The sequence below is a fragment of the Magnolia sinica genome, chromosome 7 (assembly GCF_029962835.1).
Source record: "Magnolia sinica isolate HGM2019 chromosome 7, MsV1, whole genome shotgun sequence".
Lineage (NCBI taxonomy): Eukaryota > Viridiplantae > Streptophyta > Magnoliopsida > Magnoliales > Magnoliaceae > Magnolia > Magnolia sinica.
Window position 1 is genome coordinate 67,543,666 of NC_080579.1, and position 23,515 is coordinate 67,567,180.

The 23,515-nt window shown below is 38.3% G+C and overlaps 1 protein-coding gene across 4 annotated transcripts in view; it reads left to right on the forward strand.

The window, feature by feature from the left end:
- Window positions 1-23,515, forward strand: part of LOC131251416 (tRNA ligase 1) — a 180,241-nt gene that overhangs the window by 20,010 nt on the left and 136,716 nt on the right. For all 4 annotated transcript variants that reach the window (XM_058252098.1, XM_058252099.1, XM_058252101.1 and 1 more), the window contains 2 exons: window positions 5,920-6,043; window positions 17,921-18,027. In XM_058252098.1, coding sequence (XP_058108081.1) covers window positions 5,920-6,043; window positions 17,921-18,027 — 231 coding nt within the window. The remainder of the gene's footprint in view (window positions 1-5,919; window positions 6,044-17,920; window positions 18,028-23,515) is intronic.

Below are 23,515 nucleotides of genomic sequence, written 5' to 3' on the forward strand. Positions count from 1 at the left end.
TGCACAGGTCTTCACCTCCTTTCACTGAAATTCCCTTAGAAATAATTTTCTACAAGCAACAATGATCTAATGCAGGGAATCAGTAGTTGGCGAGCGTAGGACTGGTACACCTCAAGGATTCTCAATTAGGCGCAGACACTCTCATCTTAGGACGACCATAGTTAATGATTGTATTTGTGATGCAATGCAGAGGTGTGGTAAGGATCGTAGGGTGGCCTTTTTGGGGGCAGCAAGGAAGACGTGGAAGCACTCTTTATACTTAAGGAAGAGAGGGACAGTATTTAGATAGTCTTGGGGACAAGGCTAGGGAAAGAATGGGGAAAAAGGTAAAATGGAGTTGCTACATTTATCGGTGAACTATGACAATCAATGGGGTACCTCGTGGAGGAAAGGAACGGGTCAGCCAATAGGAGTGCTGCTATTAGGATCATATAGCAGGGCTCAAAGATACTCTTCTTAGGGAGTGGGCTATCCAATGGTTTAACATGGAGATGCTTTCATGGAATTTGAGAAGGAATGGCTGCTCGAGAAAGAGAAGCCTTATTAAACAAGTTAGCAAGATGTAGAAGGTTCAGATTGGTGTCCATGCTAGATTTGTATCCTAACAGTCATAGACTGATGTTCTTGTTCAAGATCTTGAGAATCTGTATTTTTCTCTACTATGGAAAGAGCTGGGAGGAATTGCAGTAACAAGTTTACACTTATCTTGGAAAAAGGATATGATGATGATCCACTGTTCTGGAGTGCTCGCAATAGTGGATAGCAAATGCTAAAAACCCTTCCACTTACATGTTATTTAATGTTAGGGTTTAAAACTTCTGAAAATCGACTGAGCAATGGGAATTTATATTCAATAGGCAAGTCAGAAAGAGGCAAAAATGAAAAAAATAAAATAAAATCTGGAGAAAAATATTTTGGTTCCCAAATTCTGAGTTCTATAGAGACTATTTTGAGTCTAATTTCATTAAGAGAGAACGAGACCAATTGCAATGGTTGTATTTCAGTATCCGAAGTCAAAAAGATCAGCAAGTGGGTCCTGTAATGAGTTTCCTTAGCCTATTTAGTGCTCCCGGGGTTTTCCAGAATCAATTGGGATCCCTTTTTGGCATGTCATGGCGTTGGGCTTGGGAAGGAAAAAGAGTATGTTGGAGATTGGCCTTACTAGCATGTTGTTGGGCTGTGTTGGGGGAAAGGAATGGTAGATGCTTTCGGAATGTGAGTAGCTCAGTGATTGAGGTTTTTAGTGAGGCAAAGCTTTATGGAATGGGTGTCTTCCACTAAGGTGGTGGAGACTTGTATTTATTTATTTTTTTGGGCCTTATCAGGATGTAAATTTTTTGTAGCTGGTGTGCCATCTTGGTGCTTTCTCTTAATAAAATTCAGCTGCCTTTTCAAAAAGATTAAAAAAAAAAGGAAATCCACCAAAGTCCAGAGTGCCTATCACAAATTGGATTCAAACTCAAGGATTGAAAATCCCGACTCCCAAAATCCATGCTGCCAAATGACCCCTCAAAGGAGAAAGAATTCAGTCTTGGAAAGCTTTGTGCGAGCAGTTTATCTCCCACTGAATCCCATATTCCCACCAAGAATCTTATGCCTTCTTCAAAGACTTCTCCTACTTGGCGGCTACTTTCAAACCATCCTTGACTTGAAATCGAATTGCATACTGAGTAACTCAGTATGCTTTTATTGTACTGAGTAAACTCTGTTGGGCCCACCGTGAATGTATGTAGTTTATCCACACCGTCCATCTGTTTTTCCAACTCATTTCAGGGGTTGAGCCCAAAATTGACGCGTATCCAAAGCTCAAGTGGACCACACCACAAGAAACAATGGGAATAATGATTTCCATAGTTGAAACCTTCCCAGGGCCCACAGTGATGTTTATTTGTCATCCAACCTGTTCATAAGAACACACAAACATGGATGAAGGGAAAATAGAAATATCAGCTTGATCCAAAACTTCTGTGGCCCCCAAGAGTTTTTCAATGGTAGACATTCAATTCACATTGTTTCTTGTGGTATGGTCCACCTGAGCTTTGGATATGCTTCATTTTTGGGCCAAAGCCCTAAAATTATCTGGTAAAATGGATGGATGGAGTGGATAAAAAACATTAATCATGGTGGGCGTGGGCCCCACAGAGTTTACTTGGTACACTTTGCTTGCCGAGTTACTCAGTACACAATCTGCTTCCCGTTGACTTTCGATGTAGCATTGCAAGTATCAGAGCCACTGCTTTTGACAACTTCTGCATGCACCCTCCCTCACAATTTTTACTAGCAAACTTTTTTTTTTTTTTGAAGGGAATAAGTTTTACTTGCAATTACCACATGCCAAAGTGCCCCTTCCTTGATACTGAAGTACCACCACCACTTGGAAAGGAGAGCCTTGTTCTTCACTCTGATTCTTCCAATACCTATTCAACCTGTCTTTAAATTTTTGCACGTCGTCCCACCTCATTATATGAAACTTCTGAAGCAACTTCCTCTTCCTTCCTATGGTAGATTTCCTGGATATTTTCAAGCTTCTTTGCAACTGAATCTGGAAAAGAGAAAGTAAGTCAGTAGATTAGAAAGCGTTGATTTGATAAACATCTCCTAAAAAATAAATAGGATATTCAGCTGAAGGGAACAATTTTTACTTGCAATTACCACATGCCAAAGTGCCCCTTCCTTGATACTGAAGTGCTGCCACCACTTGGAAAGGAGAGCCTTGTTCTTCACTCTGATTCTTCCAATACCTATTCAATCTGTCTTTAGATTTTTGCACATTGTCCCACCTCATTATATGAAACTTGAAGTTGGAAGCCACTTCCTCTTCCACCCATGGTAAATTTCCCTGGATCTTTTCAAGTCTCTTTGCAACTGAAGCTGGAAAAGAGAAAGTAGGTCAGTAGATTAGAAAGCGTTTATTTGATGAACATCTCCTAAAAAATAAATAGGATATTCAGCTGATGGTCTTTTATCGAATTTTTCTGTCATTGGATCCCAACACCACCCTTTGGTTTGCACCAAGTGGCAACTGAAGGGGAAGGCACAGGAGGACCTTGTCCTTGCAACTCAAGTCTGCTACAACCCAATCCACCTGGTCAGAGGCATCTGCATTGGCTAAGGAACTTCTTTTGGAATTCACCTGGAAGCCGGAGATAGCTCTGAAGCACCGCATAATAAACTTGATGATCAAGCCTGATGCTAGTGGCCTCGCATAGTATGACTGTGTCATTTTCAAATGTGAAAATCTCAATCTTCGTGGTCTCCACCTTAAAACTGCTTAAACATCCAACAATGGCTGCTGCTCAAATAAAGCTTATTCAAGCTTCCACCATAGTGAAAAGGAGATATGGGAGAACTTTGCTGGAGCTCCCTCGAGGTTTTGAAAAAATAAAAAAACAAATAACTGTGGAAGCCTTTGATTAAAACTGTAAAATGGGCAGAAGATTCATCCCCCTATTCATCTGATCCTACTTGCACTCATCCTTTGTAGAAAAGGAGGGAAGACCATTCCACATGATCATGAGCTTTCTCCACGTCTACCTCACAAAGAATGGGAGGATTACCTCAACCCCAATCCCATCGAGGATTTTGATGTTCACTAAACAAAAGCCCCTGTAAGTGGGAGATCACTGACCCTGTAATCTCTTTTAGCCGATTTGCAATTTCCTTCTCAAGGAATTTAGTGCCATTGCTCACCAGACATGTTGGCCTATGAAGTTGGAAAATTCTGAAGCCTCTTTTTTCTTAGGAACTAGATTAATAAATGTCACATTTAACCCTTTGTTTAACCATTCTCTAGTATGAAAGTCCTTGAAAACCTTGATAATATCCTTTGTGAGGATGTCTTGACATTTTTTTAAAGAAAGCAGCTCTGAACCTCACCGTGCATTCACCATTCGGAGGAAAGTATTCTTGTCACCCTCACGCAGCTGACTGGTCCTTGTATTCTGACCCCAAGAGATTTTTTACGAGTCTGAGCAAATTATTGTATTCCTTTACAAGATCGTTTCTTGTAATACGTAAAGTACCCGACAGTGTACCAGCCTCTTCATCGAGATTGATTCATGCAATCTGGCCAAATTTGCTGCCTGTTCCACTCTTTCCTTTTCTCCTTCAGAACTTGGAACTTATTCTGAAATTGGTATCCCACCCACCCTAGCATGAGAAATTGAGATCACCAACATTTAACTCTTATTACAAATTCAGGGCTTTTAATTTTAATTTTTTTAAAAAATTTGACAATAGTAAAAAGAACCAGAGAAAAGGATTAGAAAAGTGTCGGATGAAGAACCACCATCCACGCACAAAAGAACAAAATACAAAGGCTATCGCCCAAGCATTGGATCTCCATACTCACATTACTTAAAGCATTAGTTACTCTGTCTTGACGAAGTCCTGTCAACCTTCAACCTGTTTGTACTAGTTGTCCCATGATTGTCATTGTTCTTTTGACCAAGGAGCACTACACATTCAATGGGAAGAAATAGCATTTTACTAATGAAACCATGCTCTGTCATGTAGAACTGTTTTGTAATTGCCGCTTCCATCTTCAGATTCCACCACAGCATTAAAGGATTGAGCTCAGCTACCCTTGGTGTGCTCCATCTTCTTCATCAAATCGATCTTCATCGCAACCTTCAAAATGCCAGTTTTTCTTCTATGACAACAATGTCTTGTTTGTGACTGTTTGTTGTTTCCTAAAAGAACAATAACAAGTAATAATTGTTTTGCCATTTTCACCTGTTCTTCTACTCTCTCTCTCTTTTTATTTTTATTTTTATTTTTATTTATTTTGTGTGTGTGTGTGTGTGTGTGTGTGTGTGTGTGTGTGTGTGTGTGTGCATTGACATGCGCAAGACGTCATAATAGTTACTCTTTTCTGAGGTAGTCCATTGCAAAGATTGAGGGTGTCTGGATAGTCATTAACTTTTTTACACCGAGGAGCTGTATTCCTTGACTTCTTCTACAGAGGATGCACAAGTCTTTTTGTGTGGGACCTCCTTTTTCCTTTGGTTTGGTTTTGTATCATATTTCAATAGAATTTTGTTGCTGAAACCATGTGCTGTTATTTAGAACTGTTTTGGAATTCCAGATTCCATCTTCTGATTCTCCTGTTGCATTGAAGTTTTGAGCTCAGCCAATCCATCATGTTCTCCATCTTCTCCATCAAATATTCATTACAATCTTCGGAATTTCTCTCTCATCAATGGGGATGATATGTTGTTTGTGATTGTTTCCAATTTCCAGTAAAGAACGAAAACATGAACTAATTTCTTTTGTATTCATGTATTCTTTCTGTTTACTTTTATGGCGCATGGGCATTAACATGCAATATGCATATAACCTCTATTTCAATTCTTCCTCTCATAGGTAACTATTGTACAGAATGTGGGCGTTTGAATTGATTACAAAAAATAAACTTGCTTCTTTCATTTTTCTTTTCTTTGGGGTGTGTTATGGCGAAAGTTTTAGTTTCAAACTGTTGAGTGAGAGAGGGCTGAGGATACAAAATGGGATAAAATTTATTTTACCATCCATTCTTTTCTTCTGATATACTGAAGCTCGTTGACTATAAATTTTTGTGATTCCTACTTATGTTACTTAGGCATTTTTAGTCATACTTCTTCTAATCTTCTATATGTACATATATACATATATGAATATAATATGATATTTTGTCATAACTCATGTTTCTTCAAATCTTCCAATTCATTCATACATACACATATAAACTCTATTTTATTGATTACTGGTTTCATGATAATAATTTATCATACCATCAAAAAATGATAATGTATCATGTATGCAGACTGTTCTATCATGTTTCCTGGATCCATTTACTGCAATTAGTTTCTTGAGCAGTTGTAGTGATAATGATATATCATTTTCTTGATAACTACACTTACTCATCTTGTTCTTGAGCAGTTGTAGTGACAGCTGTAGCTGAGCTGGGCAATGGAAAACCGAAGTTCTACTCTACTCCTGATATTATAGCTTTCTGTAGGAAATGGCGCCTGCCAACAAATCACGTTTGGTTGTTCTCAACAAGGTGAAGATCTATGATGTGCTGAGTAGATCTATATACTAGCAAGTAAACTATAGCAGCAGGGAAAATTAGGGGCTTTTGAAATTTAAGTGCAAAATTAAATAATGACTTGAAGCATAGTTTCGTGGTACAATAATCAGCATGATCATCATCATCATCATCATCATCATCATCATCATCATCATTATCATTATCTGAGCCTTATCCCAACTACTTGGCATGAATGTTTTCCGTATCATTATTGCGTAACGTGTCACATCCTTGGGTTGCAAATGCATATTGGTTATTGCATTGTTGTTGTATCGTGTAATGTATCATTGTTGTTGGGAAACATGAGGAAACATTGAGAATTTGGTTGAATTTTTCAATAAAACTCCAAGGATTGTTAGAAAAGACATCAATGCACACTTCGAAATCAAAACATCATAAAATACAAGTGCACATAATAAGTTTCCGTTGTATGGGGTTCTAATCTATGCGCTATCTGACTGAATTGATGCAAGTATATTCAAAGTCTATTAATATAATTTATAAATGTAAGAAGACATGTATGGAAACACAAGCAATACATTCAAAAGCAAAAGTAGTAGAAAACTATAAATATACATGTAAATAATGTGTGGCTGTGAAGTGTTCGAAGTATCGGTATCGTCGCAAGTTTTGCTGGCTATGGATATGGAAACAATATCGATATCGCCGATAATATTGTTGATAACGAAAAATGCGGGGAAACATGGGAAAAACAGTGGAAATTTCAGTGAGACTTTAGGAGATGCTAAAATGTACATATTTGCATATTTAGAAATAAAAAAAAAATGCAAAAGAATGCATACATAACAAGTTTTCATTTAATGGGGCCTTAAAAGCATGCGTTGTTGTAAGAAATCATTCCAGCCATCGCATCCGGCCTATTTAACCATCCAACCGTCCATACAAACATCCATTAATATTGCAAAATATCAACAACACATGATATTTCATGAAGAAATTATCAACAATTGGAAAGGAAACGAAAGATTGTGGTCTCAATATCGTGCATGTTGTGATATCGATAATATAGAGACATTATCAATGTTATCAATGAGAAGTTGAACCCTATACAACCATGCGCCCAGGAAAAAAAGATGAAATAAAAAAATTTCTAATAAACAAAATTTTGATGATATCAATACGTTGGTGATATTATTGAAATATCATCGATACACTTATGATGCAAGGCATTACCTAGAATTTACATAGTAAAAAATATTGGCGATACATTGGCGATATTGATGCATTGGCAATACAAGTGACACCTAGAATTTACGGTGTTGAAAATATTGACGATTACATTAGTGATATTAATACATTGGCAATTAGCAATACATTGCTAATATCTAGAATTTCTAATACTATCAGTGTTATTGGTATCGCTACCAATGTTATCGGTATCGCTGAGCTGGAGATAAAGATAATATCGGAGATAATTCGAACACAGGCCGTGGTTCATATCTATACATGCAAAGATCCTTGCGTCGCGATTTTGAGTAGTTTTGGGAAGCATTATATCCCCTAACCAAGGGGGCTTTTATTGGAGGTCAGCAAATTCTAGATACGACACTTATAGCGCGTGAGTCCATTAACTCTTGATTTAGAGACAAGATTCCAGGCATTGTGTGTAAACTGGATATCGAAAAGGCATATGATCATGTTGAATGGGAGTTCCTTGATTAAATGTTGGAAAGAGTGTGCTGCAAGTTGAAGTGGAGGAGCTAGATCCAAAGTTGTGTCAAGTCTCCTTTCTTCTCCGTGTTCGTCAATGGGTCGCCACAAAGTTGCTTCAAGTCTTCTTGGGGTCTAAGGCATGGAGATCCTCTTTCCCTTTATCTTTTCCTAGTGGTTGGATAGGCTTTTAGTCGTATGCTGTCCAAAGGCTAGGAGGCTAGGCTGATTGAAGGCTTCAAAGTGTCTCCTATGGGAGACCCAGTCTCTTATCTCCAATATGCCGATGAGTAGATTATTTTTTGCAAGGCTGATCCATACATGGGCGGATTTGTTTAAAGTGGTGATGCTCTTCGAAGTAGTGTCTGGTTTGAGGATTAATGTGGGGAAAAGTGAATTGCCCAGGGTTCATTTGGCTAGAGAAGAAGAAGTGATGTTTCTAGCTTTTATTTTTTGTTGTAAAGAAGGCTATTTCCTGTCTTCATATTTGGGTCTTCCCCTTTGTATGGGTAACATCTTTTGGACAAGGTGGTTGAGAGAATAGAAGGAAAGTTATCCAAGTGGAAAGGCCAATTTCTATCTCTAGGTGGCCGCCTCCTCACTCTTATTAAAGCAACCCTCTCCAGTATGCCTTTATATTTTGTCTTTGTTCAAGTGTCCTCAAGTGGTTTGCAAAAAGCTAGAAAAAAATGATAAGAGACTTTCTTTGGAAGTGTGCTAATGAAGGTAACAGGTTCCATTTGTTGAAATGGGAGGACGTTTGGGGGGATAGGGATCGTTGTGTGGTTGGGAAACTAAAAGAACTTCCTTATAAAGGGCTTCTCATATTTGGAGGTCTATTTCGCAGATTAGGGACACGGTATGACAAGGCATTTCCTTTTACGTAGGGGACGGTGCTCGGATTAGGTTTTGGAAAGACTCATGTAGTGAGAGACTAGAGCCGAGCCGAGCCGAGATTTACTTATTTATGTGACACCCCCTGTTCGAGCTTCACACAAACCGAATTTCAAGCCTATCCCCACTGTTTGAGCTTGGTTTGGTTTGGTCCAAATATTCGAGTCGAGTCGAATCAAGTCGATTCAAATCTGGCTCTAGCGTATTGAGTAAACCTTGTGGGCCCATCGTCATGTATATGTATTATTCATGCTGTCCATCCATTTTTACACATCATTTTAGGACATGATCCAAAATTTAATCATATCCAAATCTCAAGTGGACCAAACCATAAGAAACAGTGTGCATTCATGTATATCAAGATATGTAATATGTGTTATCCACACCATCCATCTGTTTTTACATATCATTTTAAGACTTGATCCCAAAACTGAATCATATCCAAAGCTCAAGTGGATCACACCACAAGAAACAGTGTGCATACAATCTACGAGCCGAATCAAGCCAAATAAAATCGAGCTGAATTAAGCCGAGCTTCGGGCCGAGCCGATACTGCCCTGGTTTGAGCTTGATTTGTTTTTTTAAACGATCTCGACTCCGTGGCTTGGTTTGGTTTGAACTACTATTTGAATCAATCCAAGCTGAGCTTTTTTCAAACCAAGCCGAGCCAAGCTTTCGAGCTGGCTTGGTTTGTGTCCAGCTCTAATTGAGACTCTTTAACAGTTGGAGTTTCCTGCTTTGGCAAGCCTCACCCCTTTTGAAGGTCTTAAAGTGGCAGATTGCTTCTCTTTCTGTGGGCTGAATGGGGCATGGGCCCATATTTGTAGGAGACCTCTAGCGGATAGCGAGGTCCACGAGCCGATTTCTCTTTCGAGTCGATTGCATCATATTTGACCCACTTTGGGGGGCCGATTCAATGGTTTGGAAGGGTCATTCTTCCGGCATGTTCTCGTTCAAGTCTTTTGATAAGATGCTAAGTAGGGACAGTTTGGGGGTTTTTGAGGAGCACACTTTCCATTTTTGGTTCCATGGTGCACCGCCTAAAGTAGCAGCATTCACTTGGTTGGTGGGGAGGAACATGGTTTTGACCATAGACAATCTTTAGAAGAGATCTCTTGTTATCCCTAATATGTGCTGTATGAGTAGTAAGGACACCTTGACCATTGATCATCTGTTCATCCATTGCCCATTCATGTTTAAGGTCTAGGAGTTCTTCGTATCGTATTTTTTTGGGAGTGTTGGATCATGCCGGGTTTGGTTAGGGATCTCCTGTGGGCCTGGCACGGGGGATCCGGGGGGAGATGCGATCAGGTAAGTTGGCTTCTGAGGCTTCTAGCTATTTGGTGGGCAATTTGGGGCAAAAGGAATAACCAACGTTTTCGGGATTCAGCTCAGCTGATTGGGGCTATCGTGGAGTTGGTTGAAGTCTGGATTTTAGATTGGAAATCCACTTCTTGTATAGGATAGAGGCTTCGTGTTTGTCTCTTTGTTTTTTGGTCTAGTTGTATTCTTTTTCTGCTTCTTGCATGTGTTTTTAATAAATTTTCATCATCCTTTAAAAAAAAAAATTTCTCAATAATGTGAAATGAGTAATGCAAAAAGGGGGCTTCCTTGTGCCCCATTGTGCAGTGGACTTGCTCTAATATTTGTTCACATAAATGGTGGGTCCATTGCCTTGTTATGTTATCTGTTCACTTTAACATTGGGGTCATTGCATGACATGTCACAGTGTGACCATTCGCCAGAAAGTTGATCATCGTGAACCATCATCATAACATATTCCTAGCTATTTTGCATAAGGTTTATAGATCTAAATGAATTTTGATTGCTTTGTGAAACTTGAACCAGTTGCATACTTGGCATCAACCATCCTTTACTTTAGCTACGATCAGTTTGCTCATTGCTAGCAACCAAGTTTTGAAGTATCCTGCGAAATTCATTTGTATCACATGATCTATATTGGTTTTGGTGCATAACATACGAGTCATCACACCTAGGACCTCCCAGTGCAACTATTATAAGCCCGTCTTTCGAGGGAAATAATTAGTTAAAAATGTTTCTTAATATGTTTTGATGTAGTCTGCAATGTAGTTAAAGGTGCTAGGTGCACCATAGGCTCAAACCCCGCGACGGATGAAATGCCTAGGCGACGCCTAGAGATTATAGGTGCAAATTTTTAAATTTGTTTTAACATTATGTATGTTTAGTTACATATTGATTTATTTAATAGTTTTGACTCTAAAACTAATTTTAATACAATAAAATAAAACTACCACAATAAAATAAAACTATAAAGTTCGTATGTATTATTAGTAGGGGATAGTTAGATACGACTTCCGAAAACTTACATCTACTCAAAGATTTTGATAAAACCACAAAACCCTAAAAGTTCAAATTTCCCCAACTTCCCAAACATTGAAACCCTAATTTCATAAAATTCCTAATTCCTCGTAGCTTAAACCCCATATTCCCAATTCTAAACCATAATGTTCCGATTTCCCCAAACCCTAACCCTCAATTTCCATATTTCCCTATCTTTTAAAATTCCCTAACCCAAAATTATAGTTTCGCTAAAATTCCTTTAATTTTCCAAACCCTATGAATCCAAATATTCAACATCCTCAAATTTTCTAATATAAATCTTCCAAATCCCTTGAAATGCCCTAGTTATCTTGTATCTCTTATATGGCACAAATGGAAACTCCAGGTGATTTTAAAGGGTCCAATGCAGTGCTTAAACCACCGATAGAAGAAAGAAATCAAGAAGATCTCATGAGTATATAAGAAATCTTAGAAATTTGGGAGGAGAATTTACATAAATCAAAGCATTGATCTAAAAGAAATTGGTAAAATGTACTCAAAAGGAGTTTATAAGACATCTTTCCACCCTTAATAGGTGTCAAGTCAACATACCAAAAATACCATCTTTTGAGATATCCAAAAGGTTACTTCACGATATCATGTAGATGGCCCCAGGAATACCCATGCACACCTAAGCATCATGTTATAGGTGCATGCTTGGGGAGAGTACCTTACCTGGACCCTAGGCAAGGTGCAGGTGGACCCAAAATGCCCAGGCCTTCTCTGCAACACCATTGACTACACCGGTAGTTTGTGGGGCTTTGGGACTATTTTGATCAAAATTTAGTCATGTTGCCCGAAAAGTATTAGGTACTGCTTATGGACGACACAAATAGTCCATGCACCAATTTTAATCCTTGGTTAGCTTGTATAGTTCCCAAAAAGTTTTAATATACATAATGTTGGGGCTTCGACAAGTGTACTTGATGCAAAATACCAATAGAAATGTACTATATGCAAACATATAAGACATTATAATAAGTAATACATTGTGTTGTATCCTTAACATTGAAGGCACTTGATGAGGGGATTAAGTTTTATCATTTGCAGCCATAAGGACAAATTTAGTATATTATGAACAAATAATTTATATATGTTTCTCGTAAGGAGGCCTTTTGTGCTTCAACTTTTGCACTTTGGGGTTAGGTGTTGGAGACTTTGGTAGCTTATGTTGTAGTAGTATTCCAGTCTTTTGTCATATTGACAATCTTCAAGGGCATGGACCATATAATATATATGATTTTGCTAGTTTCTCCCAACCTTCATGGCCACTTAAGCAAGTGCAATGTCCCCAAAGCTTTTAAATAACTTATGGATGATCTATTGTTGATATGAACTTTTCATTCTTTAATACAACTAGGAGCAAGCCATGGTGCAAAAATCATGACAATTAGATGATCCTAAACATCCAATCAATAGCATGGAAAAAGTACAATCATGATTGAGCAGAGAAATAAGATAGGTCATCATCCGGAAACATCCATTTGATTGATCACACTTTATATTACTTATGATTCCAATGTAGCACTTTGGTTTGAAGATTCTAACCATGTGAACTATGGCTCGTAAATAACGGACGACTATAACAAATCGACCCCATTCAAAGGTTTAAGATCATCCGATTGGCATGATTCTAGCACCATAGCTTGTTCCTATTGTACTATTGAATGAACCACCCCAATTGATGATTGGGCATCTCATGTGTCATTCGGAAGGATTGAGGATGCTGCTAACACCCCCATGTAGGTGGTGACGTTATCAAAACCTTATATATAAGTGTGTATTATACATATGAGAAATGCTAATGTCCCTACCTTAAATGTCCCTAATGCTCATAAATGGCATAGGGAATGACCAATCCTTTGAACCATATATTCATTCATACAACTTGGGGGCAAGGCATAGTGCATAACTCACACATCTGATCTATGGCATGGAAATGGATAGTCAAGATCAAGAAGATAAACAAAGCAGGTCCAATCATCATCTTGAAACATCTATGATATATTTCACTTTGTATTGCTTATGATTGATGTGCTCTTGATCGTGGGATCTATGGCTCATAAAAAATGGATAGTTGCAACAAATTGGCCCCATTCAAAGGGTTAAAGATCATTTGATCGATGAGATTCTTGCATCATGGCTTGCTCCTGGTGGTACTATTGAATGGATGTGTCCATATTCATGATTGTGCCTCCTAAATGTCATTCAAAAGGTTTGGGGATGTTGCTAACATTCTCGTGAAAGTGGGGATATTAGCATCTCTAAATGTATCATATAGGGGGTTGTTGAATGTTAAAAGCTTTTCTCTATGATCTTTTACCAGGAGTTTAATGGCTTTTTTGGCTCTTATTTGGGTCGTCCTTGGGTTTTCCCTGCGATTTTCTACCTAAAGATTAATGGCAATTTTGGTTCGTATCTGCATGGTTCCTTTTATTGCATGATGATGATTTTAGCACAATTAGATACCTTAAATGAACGACTTACATGATTTCCAATTGCACTCAATTTTTGTGACAAGTCAAGTGATACAAAGCCATATCCTTATCTTGCACATTGGTCTTCTTAGTCACCTGTATTGATATATGAGGAGACGTTAACATCTCCCTTTATATATCATACAACTTGGTGAGGTGATTCCTTTATTTTTATTTTTATTTTTGGTTTTGAATGTTAGAAGTGTTTTCCTTGGGTATTCCCTTTGATCTTTTATTGGGAATTAATGGCGTGTTTGGTTCTTATCTAGTTGGTCCTTGAGTTTTCCGTGTTAATGTGCACAAATTCTAATACTCCTGTGTGCACCATACCTTTTCTTCCTTGTATTATGGTTAGAATAGTTCTTTGTATTGTGGTTAGAATATGTCTCTCCACTCTATCTGTGTCCCTCTTTCCTATTAAGGAGATGAGTCTTTTCTCGTTATCTCTTGTAACTCCTTATTTTTATAAATAAAGGTGCCGTAGAGAGAGGGAGGATATAAAAAGGCTTCTCCTCCTCTCATGTTCTCCTCTTTTCTCTTTCTTGCTCTTCTTCCATTCTGATTTACATCATATCAGAGGAGGAGATATGTTTCTAAGGAGACTGCAATCGGTGTTCAAAGTATTGGTATCGCTACAAGTTTCGTTGTCCGGGAATATGAAACAATATCGATATCACCGATAACCGGAAATGCGGGGAAACACGAGGAAAACAATGGATTTTTTAGTGAAACTTCAGGAGATGCTAAAATACATATATTCATATATTTAGGAATAAAAAAATTTGTAAAAAAGAATGCGTACATAATAAGTTTTCATTTAATGGGGGCCTAAAAGCATGTGCTGTTGTAAGAAACCAACCCAACCATCCCATGTATCCATCCAACCATCCATCCAAATATCTATCGATATTTCAGAATATTGACAACACGATATTTCGCTGAGAAATTGTCGATAACTAGAAAGGAAACGAAAGATTGTGGTCTCAATATCCCCTATGATGCGATAATGATAACATTGCGATATGATCAACATTATTTTCGACAGTTTGAACACCACATCGAACTATGTGCCCATAAAAATTTGAAATGGAAAGTTTTTTTTTTTTTTAATAGATTTTTGGCTATATCGATACTTTAGCAATGTTACACAAATATCATCGATACATTGGTGATACAAGCAACACCTGGAATTTACATAGTTGAAAATATTGGTGATATTGATACATTAACGATATAAGGGGCACATGGAATTTACCTAGTAAAAAATATTGGTGATTCATTGGCGATTGATACATTGGTGATACTTAGCGACACATCACTGACACATGGAATTTCTGAGATTAGCAGTGTTATCAGTATCGCTACCGGTATTATCGGTATCGCTGAGTTGGAGATAGGGATTATATCGGGGATAATTTGAACAATGATTATAATCAATAAAATGTGCGTTCTTAGAATGCTAAAACTTTTAGAAAGGGGTACACATGTTATTGTCCTATGGATCAATAATGGTATTTTTCTAAGGATGTCACATTTTTTGAAAATGTGCCTTATTTCAATTTACAAGATAGTACATGGTTTTTTTTTTTTTTTTTCCCCCTTGCTTTCCCTTTACATCACAGACGAGTGTCATCTCTAGGAGATACTAAGTTCCACTCGAACTAAAGAACTCGAGGTCTATTCTCAAAGGAAGAAAATTCCTAGTCTTCCCGAGCATCATCACTTTTCAACGTTGGAACTAGATCAAGTGGATCTTCCAATTGGCCTTCTCATAGGAACTCGATCTTGCATGTAGTATCCCATTGGGAACTATGTCACCTATAACAATCTATCTTCTTCTTATAAATCCTATCTTTCATTTGTATTGGCTGTGCCTATATGTAACAAAATTGCAGATGCTCTGGCCGCTAACCCTAAATGGAAAGTAGTCATGGTGGAAGAGATGCCTGCCCTTGAAAAATAGCATATGTGAGAATTAGTTACCCTTCCACTGGGAAAACATATTGTTGGGTGCAAATGAGTGTTCACAATTAAATACAACGCAAATGGATCCATTGACAAATACAAAGCACAACTGGTTGTTAAGGGCTTCACCTAGAAGCTTGGGGAAGATAAACTTTTGCTCCAAGAGCAAAATTAAACTCCGTTCATATTCTATTGCCTATCGCCGTCAACTGTAAGTGGCCCTTATGTCAACTAGATGCCTCATTTCTTCATGGGGACCTTCATGATGAAATATACATGGCCCTTCCTCCCAGTTTTTGGCCTAAGGGGGAGTTCGGAAAAGTCTGTCGTATTCAGAAAGGGCTTATACAGCCTCAAACAATCACCTCATGCCTAGTTTGAAAAGCTTAGCAACACGATTTCCAACATTGGATTTAAAAGGGGCACATTTGATCATTTAGTGTTTGTAGTACATATGGATGGCAATACTACAATTATAGTTGCTTATGTTGATGATATTATCCTAACTGGTACAAGCACTACTGAGATTGGCCATTTTAAGAAATTCTTGGCATTATCACTTGAGATGAAAGATTTAGGACTATTGAAGTGCTTTCTTGGAAATGAGGTTGCTCACTCAAATGTAGAATTTTCTTGTCCCAACATTAGTATGTTCTAGACCTTCTCTCTAAGGCCGGCTTACTTGGGCCTCGACTAGTGGACCTACCTATTGAAGTTAATCATATGTTGCACGAGAGAACCTGATGAAATTGATATCTGGGAGTGTATTGCATGCTGGTGGGTCAGCTAATTTATTTCAGTTTTACTTGTCAGGACATCTCCTCTGTGGGGTTGTAAGTCAGTTTATGCAATAACCGTGTCACCACCACCTTGAACCAGTTATTGAATTCTTCGTTATTTAAAAGCTGCATCTGGTTGAGGTCTCTTCTATACAAATCATGGTTATTTGTATATCAACGGGTTTTGTGATGCTGATTGGTGGGTTCTTTGTTTGATTGGCGCTCTATGAAAGAGTATTGCACATTTTGTTTGAGGAGATCTGGTTACTTGGAAAAGTAAGAAACAACCTGTTGTTGCTCGCTCCTCTGCTGTAGTAGAATATCATGTAATGGCTCGTGAAGCTTATACATTACTATGGTTGAAAGGCATCCTTCAAGAAACGGGATTCTCGACATCTTCTCCAATTCCTCTGCATTGTGATAATCAAGCAGTGGGTGTACTAACAAGCTAGTGGGGGTGAAAGTGGTAGACTGAGTGAAAGATACCTCGTTTCAACACTGAGGTTAGGGTATCGATTCCCTAGTGGGGGTGGCTAACAGTGATGTGTGAACTGACAGTGGGTGTACTAACAAGCTAACAAAAAAAAGAAGAAAAAAGCAGCCATTCACATTGCATCCAACCCGGTCTTCCATGAATGCACAAAATACATTGAAGTCGACTGTCATTTCATTTGAGAAGTTGCCAAGCTTTTAGGACCATTTGTTCATTTGGAAGAACAGTTGACCAATGCTCTTACTAAATTCATTGCATTGGTTCGTTTCAAGACTATTAAGTATGAATGATATCCATGTGCGAGGTTAAGGGGGAGTGTCAGTGTACACAGATTCTAATATTTTTGTGTGCACTATACTTTTTTTTTTTTCCTTTTTTATGTATTGTGGTTAGAATAGGTCTCTCCTCTTTATCCGTGAGTCTCTTTCCTATAAGGAGAGCAGTCTTGTCTCCTTGTTTCCTTCTCTTGTAATCCCTTCTTTCTATAAATAAAGGTGCTGTGGAGAGAGGGAGGATATAAAAAGCTTCTCCTCTCATGTTCCCTTTTCTCTTTTGCTCTTCTTTCATCATGATTTACACCCTGCGATTTTCTACCTAAAATATAATGGTATTTTTGGTTCCTATCTAGCTATGGTGGTTCCTTTCATTGCATGATGATGATTTTAGTACAATTAGATACCTCAAATGAATGTCTTACATGAATTCCTATTGTATTCAATTTCTGTGATAAGACAAGTTGTTAAAAGTCCATTTCCCTATTATGCACATTGGCCTGTACTGATTAGTAGTTTTGCTAAATATGCTCGGTGAGACTTTTTTTTAAAAAAAAAAAAAAAAAAAATTTTTGTAACTATGATTGGTGACATATGAACCCCATTTTGTTTCTTGTGAATGGTTTTAGAAATTCTAAGGGAGTTATTGAGTGTTACCTAGCAGTCTTCTAAATGTTTTTTTTTTTTTTTTTTTTGTATATATTGCATTCAGATATAGTTGTCAGTTTGAAACTGTATCTGCTCTCATATGTACTGCATTTAACTTGTTCAAAATGATATTCAATTTCTGAACCTTGTTGATTTTATTTCCTGTTAATTTCTTTACTGAGAATGTGCAAGTTTGCTTTTCTGTTAGTAGATGAGAGATGGTTCTTGACAAAAGTTTGCCTATCAGTTCACATTGCTTTCTTCTGATTCATTCACCTTTGCTATTGAAGGAAATCTGTGACTTCCTTTTTCGCTGCCTATGATGCATTATGTGAAGAAGGAACTGCGACACCTGTATGTAAAGCTCTTGATGACATTGCTGACATATCTGTACCAGGTTATGCTTTTACATGAATACATTAAGAAGCTATGGTTATGCAGGATCTCTTGTATTCCTTTTCTGCGTGCACTGAATATTGCCTTTTTCTTACTAACTAATCGTTAGATGCTTGCTGTATTTTTTGTTTTTTGTTTTTTTTTTGTTTTGTTTTGTTTTTTGTTTTTGGTTTTGTTTTTTTTTTTTTTTTTTTTTTTTTTTTTTTTTTTTTTTTTTTTTTTTTTTTTTTTTTTTTTTTTTTGTTTTTTTTTTCTTTTTTTTTTTTTTTTTTTTTATTTTTTTTTTTTTTTTTTTTTTTTTGGTTTTTTTTTTTTTTGTTGGATCGCATCAATGCCTGAAATTTAACTGATATTTTATCTGTACGTTTTTTTGAAAATCTGAATACATAATATCAGATTCTTTTTTTTTTCCACTCTGCCTTCTGTTTACATTATGTTATTCAATAACAGTAATAGCTCGTGTAATGGCCGGCCATGAGACTGTAATGTTAATGCCCCATACTGGCCATTATGGGCCAATGGGCATTAATAGTCGATATTTTTTAACAAAAAAATGGAAAATATTTAAAACCGGAAAACATGAGAAGATTCCAAATATGTATTCTTTTCTTGTTTTGAACATGCTTATGATGTTGTAGTAGGCCATTCTTGGGTAAGAATGTTGTCTCAGGCTGCCTGCTAATTTTTTGTTTGTTTGGAAGATGACAAAAATATTATTAAAACACCATAAGGCTAGAACAAAAATAAAGCAAAAGACACATAGAAAAGGGGAAACAAAAAACAATAAAAACAAAACAAAACAAAAGAAACGGCAAAAAGGAAAAAACCAAAAAAAAAAAAAAAAAAAGAAGAAAAGAGAGAGAAAGGCAAAAGACCAAAATTAAAACCAAAAACTAGCTCATTTATACAACTAAAAGATAGGGTAGAACCCTAAGCAAATTGATACTACCCTCCACTGCCTGTATGCCAGAGAAGAGGAGATCATGAGCTTCTTGGGGCATCAACCAGGAGATGTGCAAGCAGTCAATGATGATAGACAAGACTTCGCAGGCAAAAAAAGAATGAATGGAGAGGTGGTTGATATATTCCACATCCTCTTGGCAGAGAGAACAAATGTTAGGCAAGATTAGACCCCAACATTGCAAATGGTCTGTCTTTGGAGATGATCCTTCCCTTGCTACGATCCAGACGAGGGCGGGATTTTCGGAGGGGCTCCATTTGCCCAAATGAAAGAGGGGAAGTAAGAGGGAAGGTTGGATAGGATGCTTTAAGGGTGAGGTGACCCTCAAGGGATAGGTAACGCCATTTCTACGTCAAAAGCTTTCTCTCGACACATTCAGTGACAACCTCCTAGAGGTAATTGGCTGATTTTCCTATATAGAGAGGCAAGCCAAGACAAGTGAAAAGAAAGGAACTGGCCTTACATGCGAAAACCTCCACCAACTAGGCAAGGCCCTCGGGAGTTGAGAGAGATTAATGCCTAGTATCTCACTTTCAAAAAGATTCACCTTGAGGCCTGAAATGGCCTCAAAATAACGAACATTATGTGGAGATTTTTGATAGCAACCAAAGAAGCGTCACAAAAGAGCAACATATTATCCACAAACTGGATATGGGAAATAGAGGGCCTCGAGTGCGCGATCTCAAAACCACTAAAGAGACCAGCTGACACACCTTTACCACTCATTCTATGGAGGCCTTTAACATCAATGACAAAAAGAAAAGGGGTACAACAAGTCATCTTGCTCGAGGCCACATGAGGAATTAAGGCGCCTTTGGGGGAGCCATTAACTAGGATAGATGACGAGAACATCCGACTATTCAGAGTTTACTAGAGGAGGATGATAGCGACACAACCTTCTTTGTGGCTAGACGAGTGTTACATGGGGCTTACGGGGTCTAGATCATATCCCTAGCTATCGTAGAAGACCCCACATGCATGGTTTGTGCATATTTGAAGACCCCATACTGGGAAGATGTACATGGGTTTGTATCGTGGAGTTCTGGACCGTTGGATCGAGTGCACACATCGATCGGACTGTTGGATCGTGCGTATCAGGCCGTTTGACTACTTTTAATTGTGGCCTGCCTCGATCATGGCCACTTTAGGATGTAGATATCTTAGTTTTATTTTACTTTATTAGGATTTAGTTTATTTTGGGTTTTATTTGATTTTATGCAAGAAAGGGCTAAGTAGGGCCATTTTTAACTTTGAAAGCGCCTTTTTTTGCAAAAGTTCCTTTCATTAAGGGTACTTTTGTAAAAAATACCCTTCGTCGCTCTATAAGCTTGGGTGTATGAACCCCTTGGGGTTAATGAACATTGCAATTTCTCTTTGAAAAGAAAAACTCTCTTTGAGCTCTCTCTTATGAATGGAGGATTGGGTTTGTGAAGCCTTCCGTGTTTTTGAGTGAATCCAATGTGACATTATTCTTATTTCTTGTTCTAGTTGTTGATTTCGTCTTCTCCAGTCTTACTCTTCTTGAAAACTAACTTCTCCTCAAAGCCTTTCTTCTTCTCCCATCGCTACACAAACCCTAACTACCTGAGCATCAAGCCACCCAACTCGGACAACCCTAGGGTACGGACCACCTGTCTGTATAGCATGTACGGTCGTATCGTACAGACTAACTGTATGGCCTGCCGTAGGGACCTCCCCCTTCTCCCCATCAACCTCTCCCTTATCCCCTCATACTAAACCCTAAACCTCCAATTTATTTCCCTCTTTTAGAAACCTTAATCTCACCCAAAACCATAGATTTCCCTAATCTTCTACAACCTTAGCCTTCAAAACCCTATTTCTCAAGTTTCTACAAACCCTAAACTTTTTTTTTAATCAAACCCCAACTATAGATCTATACTTTTAAATCCTAATTGATTCAATTGAATTTGCATTGCGTGTGGATGATCCCTATGCTATATGGAAGTTCCAACTTCCATGGGTCTAGTGTTGAATTCTTACAAATCATCATTGTGGGCATGTGATATTTTATTTCTTGTAGTTATGAGTTATGACTGCTGAATTTTCTATAATTTGTGATTAGTTGGCATGTTTAGATCTTGATTTTCTTATTACAACTGTTATTTGGTTTCTATTACATATTATGCTAGTTTGGGCATTGGTCCTACATCAACAGAGAAACGAGCAGAGGAAATCCAAGTCCTGATCCAACTACGCCATGTCAACCCAAACCCTCGACGATCCAACATATAGTCGATATAATCCTAGTTGACTTGATCGAGGGCTTTTTCGATATCAAGCTAACAAACAATACCACCTAATAGGGCGAAAATCCTTGAGATGAGTTGCTCCATCGATTTTCGGTATAAGGGTAATGAAAAAAGCTCCTATAACTCTAGGCAATCAACCAAAAGAAAATAACTTAGAGATGAAATTGATTTAGTCATTTGTAATCACTTCTTAGAAGACTTGGAAGAAAGCGAACGGAAACGTGTTCAGACCAAGATTCTTGTCTCTACCAAGGGAGAACACCACATCCTTAATCTCCTCTTCGAAGGAGTGATTCAAGGGCGTTGGCTTCCTCGACAGAGATCTGGGGGATAGAAAGATTGTCCAAATTAGGCCGGTACCAACCATTAGAGGAAAGCAATTTACTAGAGAAAGAAATGATGTGGTTACAAACTTGCTGTTTGTCCTCAACCTTAGAACCATCAATGAAAACACTACTTGTTATTTTAGGCTTTGGCACTGACAATGTTGTGGAAGAAATGCGTATTTTTATCACCTTCTTTGAGCCACAGAGCACTCGAGCGTCATCTCCACTTGATTTCTTCGTGCTTGACTTTCCTCGAGTAATCCTTATGCAAGGTAGATCTTAAATCCCTATCTACATTAAAGTGTGGACCTGACTCTTCTTTAGCATCCAAAGATGAATATCGGAGAAGCATGCTGATTTCCACCTTGATGCCATCGAGGGAAGAGTTCTTCTAATTGATAAGAGCAAATTTGATAGTTTGTCTTTTGGTTAAGGACGAGGCTTGATTCACCTAAAATAGAAAACAAGGATCACTGGTTACTAACGAAAAAACCATCTTGTTCAAGCCATGATAATTCAAACGTGAAAGGCCTAGGATCCCAACTTTTCTCTATAGAGTCCAAGATGATAGGGCAATGATTAGATATGGGACAAGGGAATCCACGTTGGGAAACCTTCAGGTAGACACGCAACTAGTCAGGCGAGACAAGGAATTTGTTGAGGCAATAAAGGATTAGGGGATTTTGGCCATTAGACCAGGTGAATTTTACGTCCAAAAGAGGAAGATCCACCATATATTTATAACCAACTCAATCAGAAAAGGATTTCATGCTATGAGGCAACTACCATTTGATTTTTTGAAAGAAAAACAAATGAAGTTAAAGTTGCCACCAAGGCACCAAGGAAGAGACCATTTGTTACGAATTGCGTTTAGATCAACCTAGAGAAGCTGGCTCGAGGCGGCTTTACAAGGCCCATAGATCGTTGAGAAGATCCATTTAAAACCTAGAGGAAGGACATGTGAGGACTATAGAGACTAAGAAGGAACCAATCAGGAAGTCCTCTTTAATCCAGGCTTTGGAGTCCCAAGCCACTAGGATGCCACCCATGGCCCTAGTCACGTTAAGGAAAAGACGTTCTGTATGAGTAGATCCCGAACTAGAGTCCAAGACTGCACGATTGACGGGTTGGAGCTTCATTTCTTGGAGGGCAATGACTATATTTTTCATCTTTCTAATATGAGCATTGTTATTCCTACCACTCAAACCTTGAACGTTTTAGCAGAGTTTCTTCATTGGGATGCCAGAGCAGCCCTATGAATTAGGCCATGAGAGATGGCGTTGGAAGGGAAAGGGGAGAGAGACATGAGAGGAGGGAATTAGCTTGTGAGAGATGGGTTGAATGTTAGCATACAAAGAAGGGGTAAGATGGGAGGGATAGTGAGTTAAGGCAGAAGAGGAAGAGAAGGCGCTTTGTTTGAGGGAAGCAGGCTGAAGAGGACACCAGAGCAGCCTTAAAAATTTTCTTCGAGCTTTGGGAAGTCAAACTAGACTTGTAATTGATGGGGGGTTCGAGACTAACAAACTCTCTCCATCCTTTAGGAGACTTCTGAGATTTTTTTGCCTCATGAGCTGCCAAGGCGTCTTTGGTTTCTATGAATTGAAAGAGGGATACGTGGTCATTGTCATTGTTCCCGAATGAGAGCCCAACTAATTTCCTAAACACTATGAGGGCATCTTTAATCCATTGGAGATCCTTGCATCTTAAAAGCACTTGGTGGAAATTTGGCTGGGAGGGGAACTGACAAAGTTAAACAGGGACGGGGAAAACTCTGTAGCAAAAGAGGCCACTGCTTGAGCTTGGAGAGAGGAGATCTCCAGTTGCCCAAGGGGCAAGGGGTCAAATTGAAAGGAATTTCCTTGGAAGGAAGAGACACCAAAATCCTGGGGAGGGAGGGGGATGGGCACCAAGGGCCGATTAAGGATGGGAGAA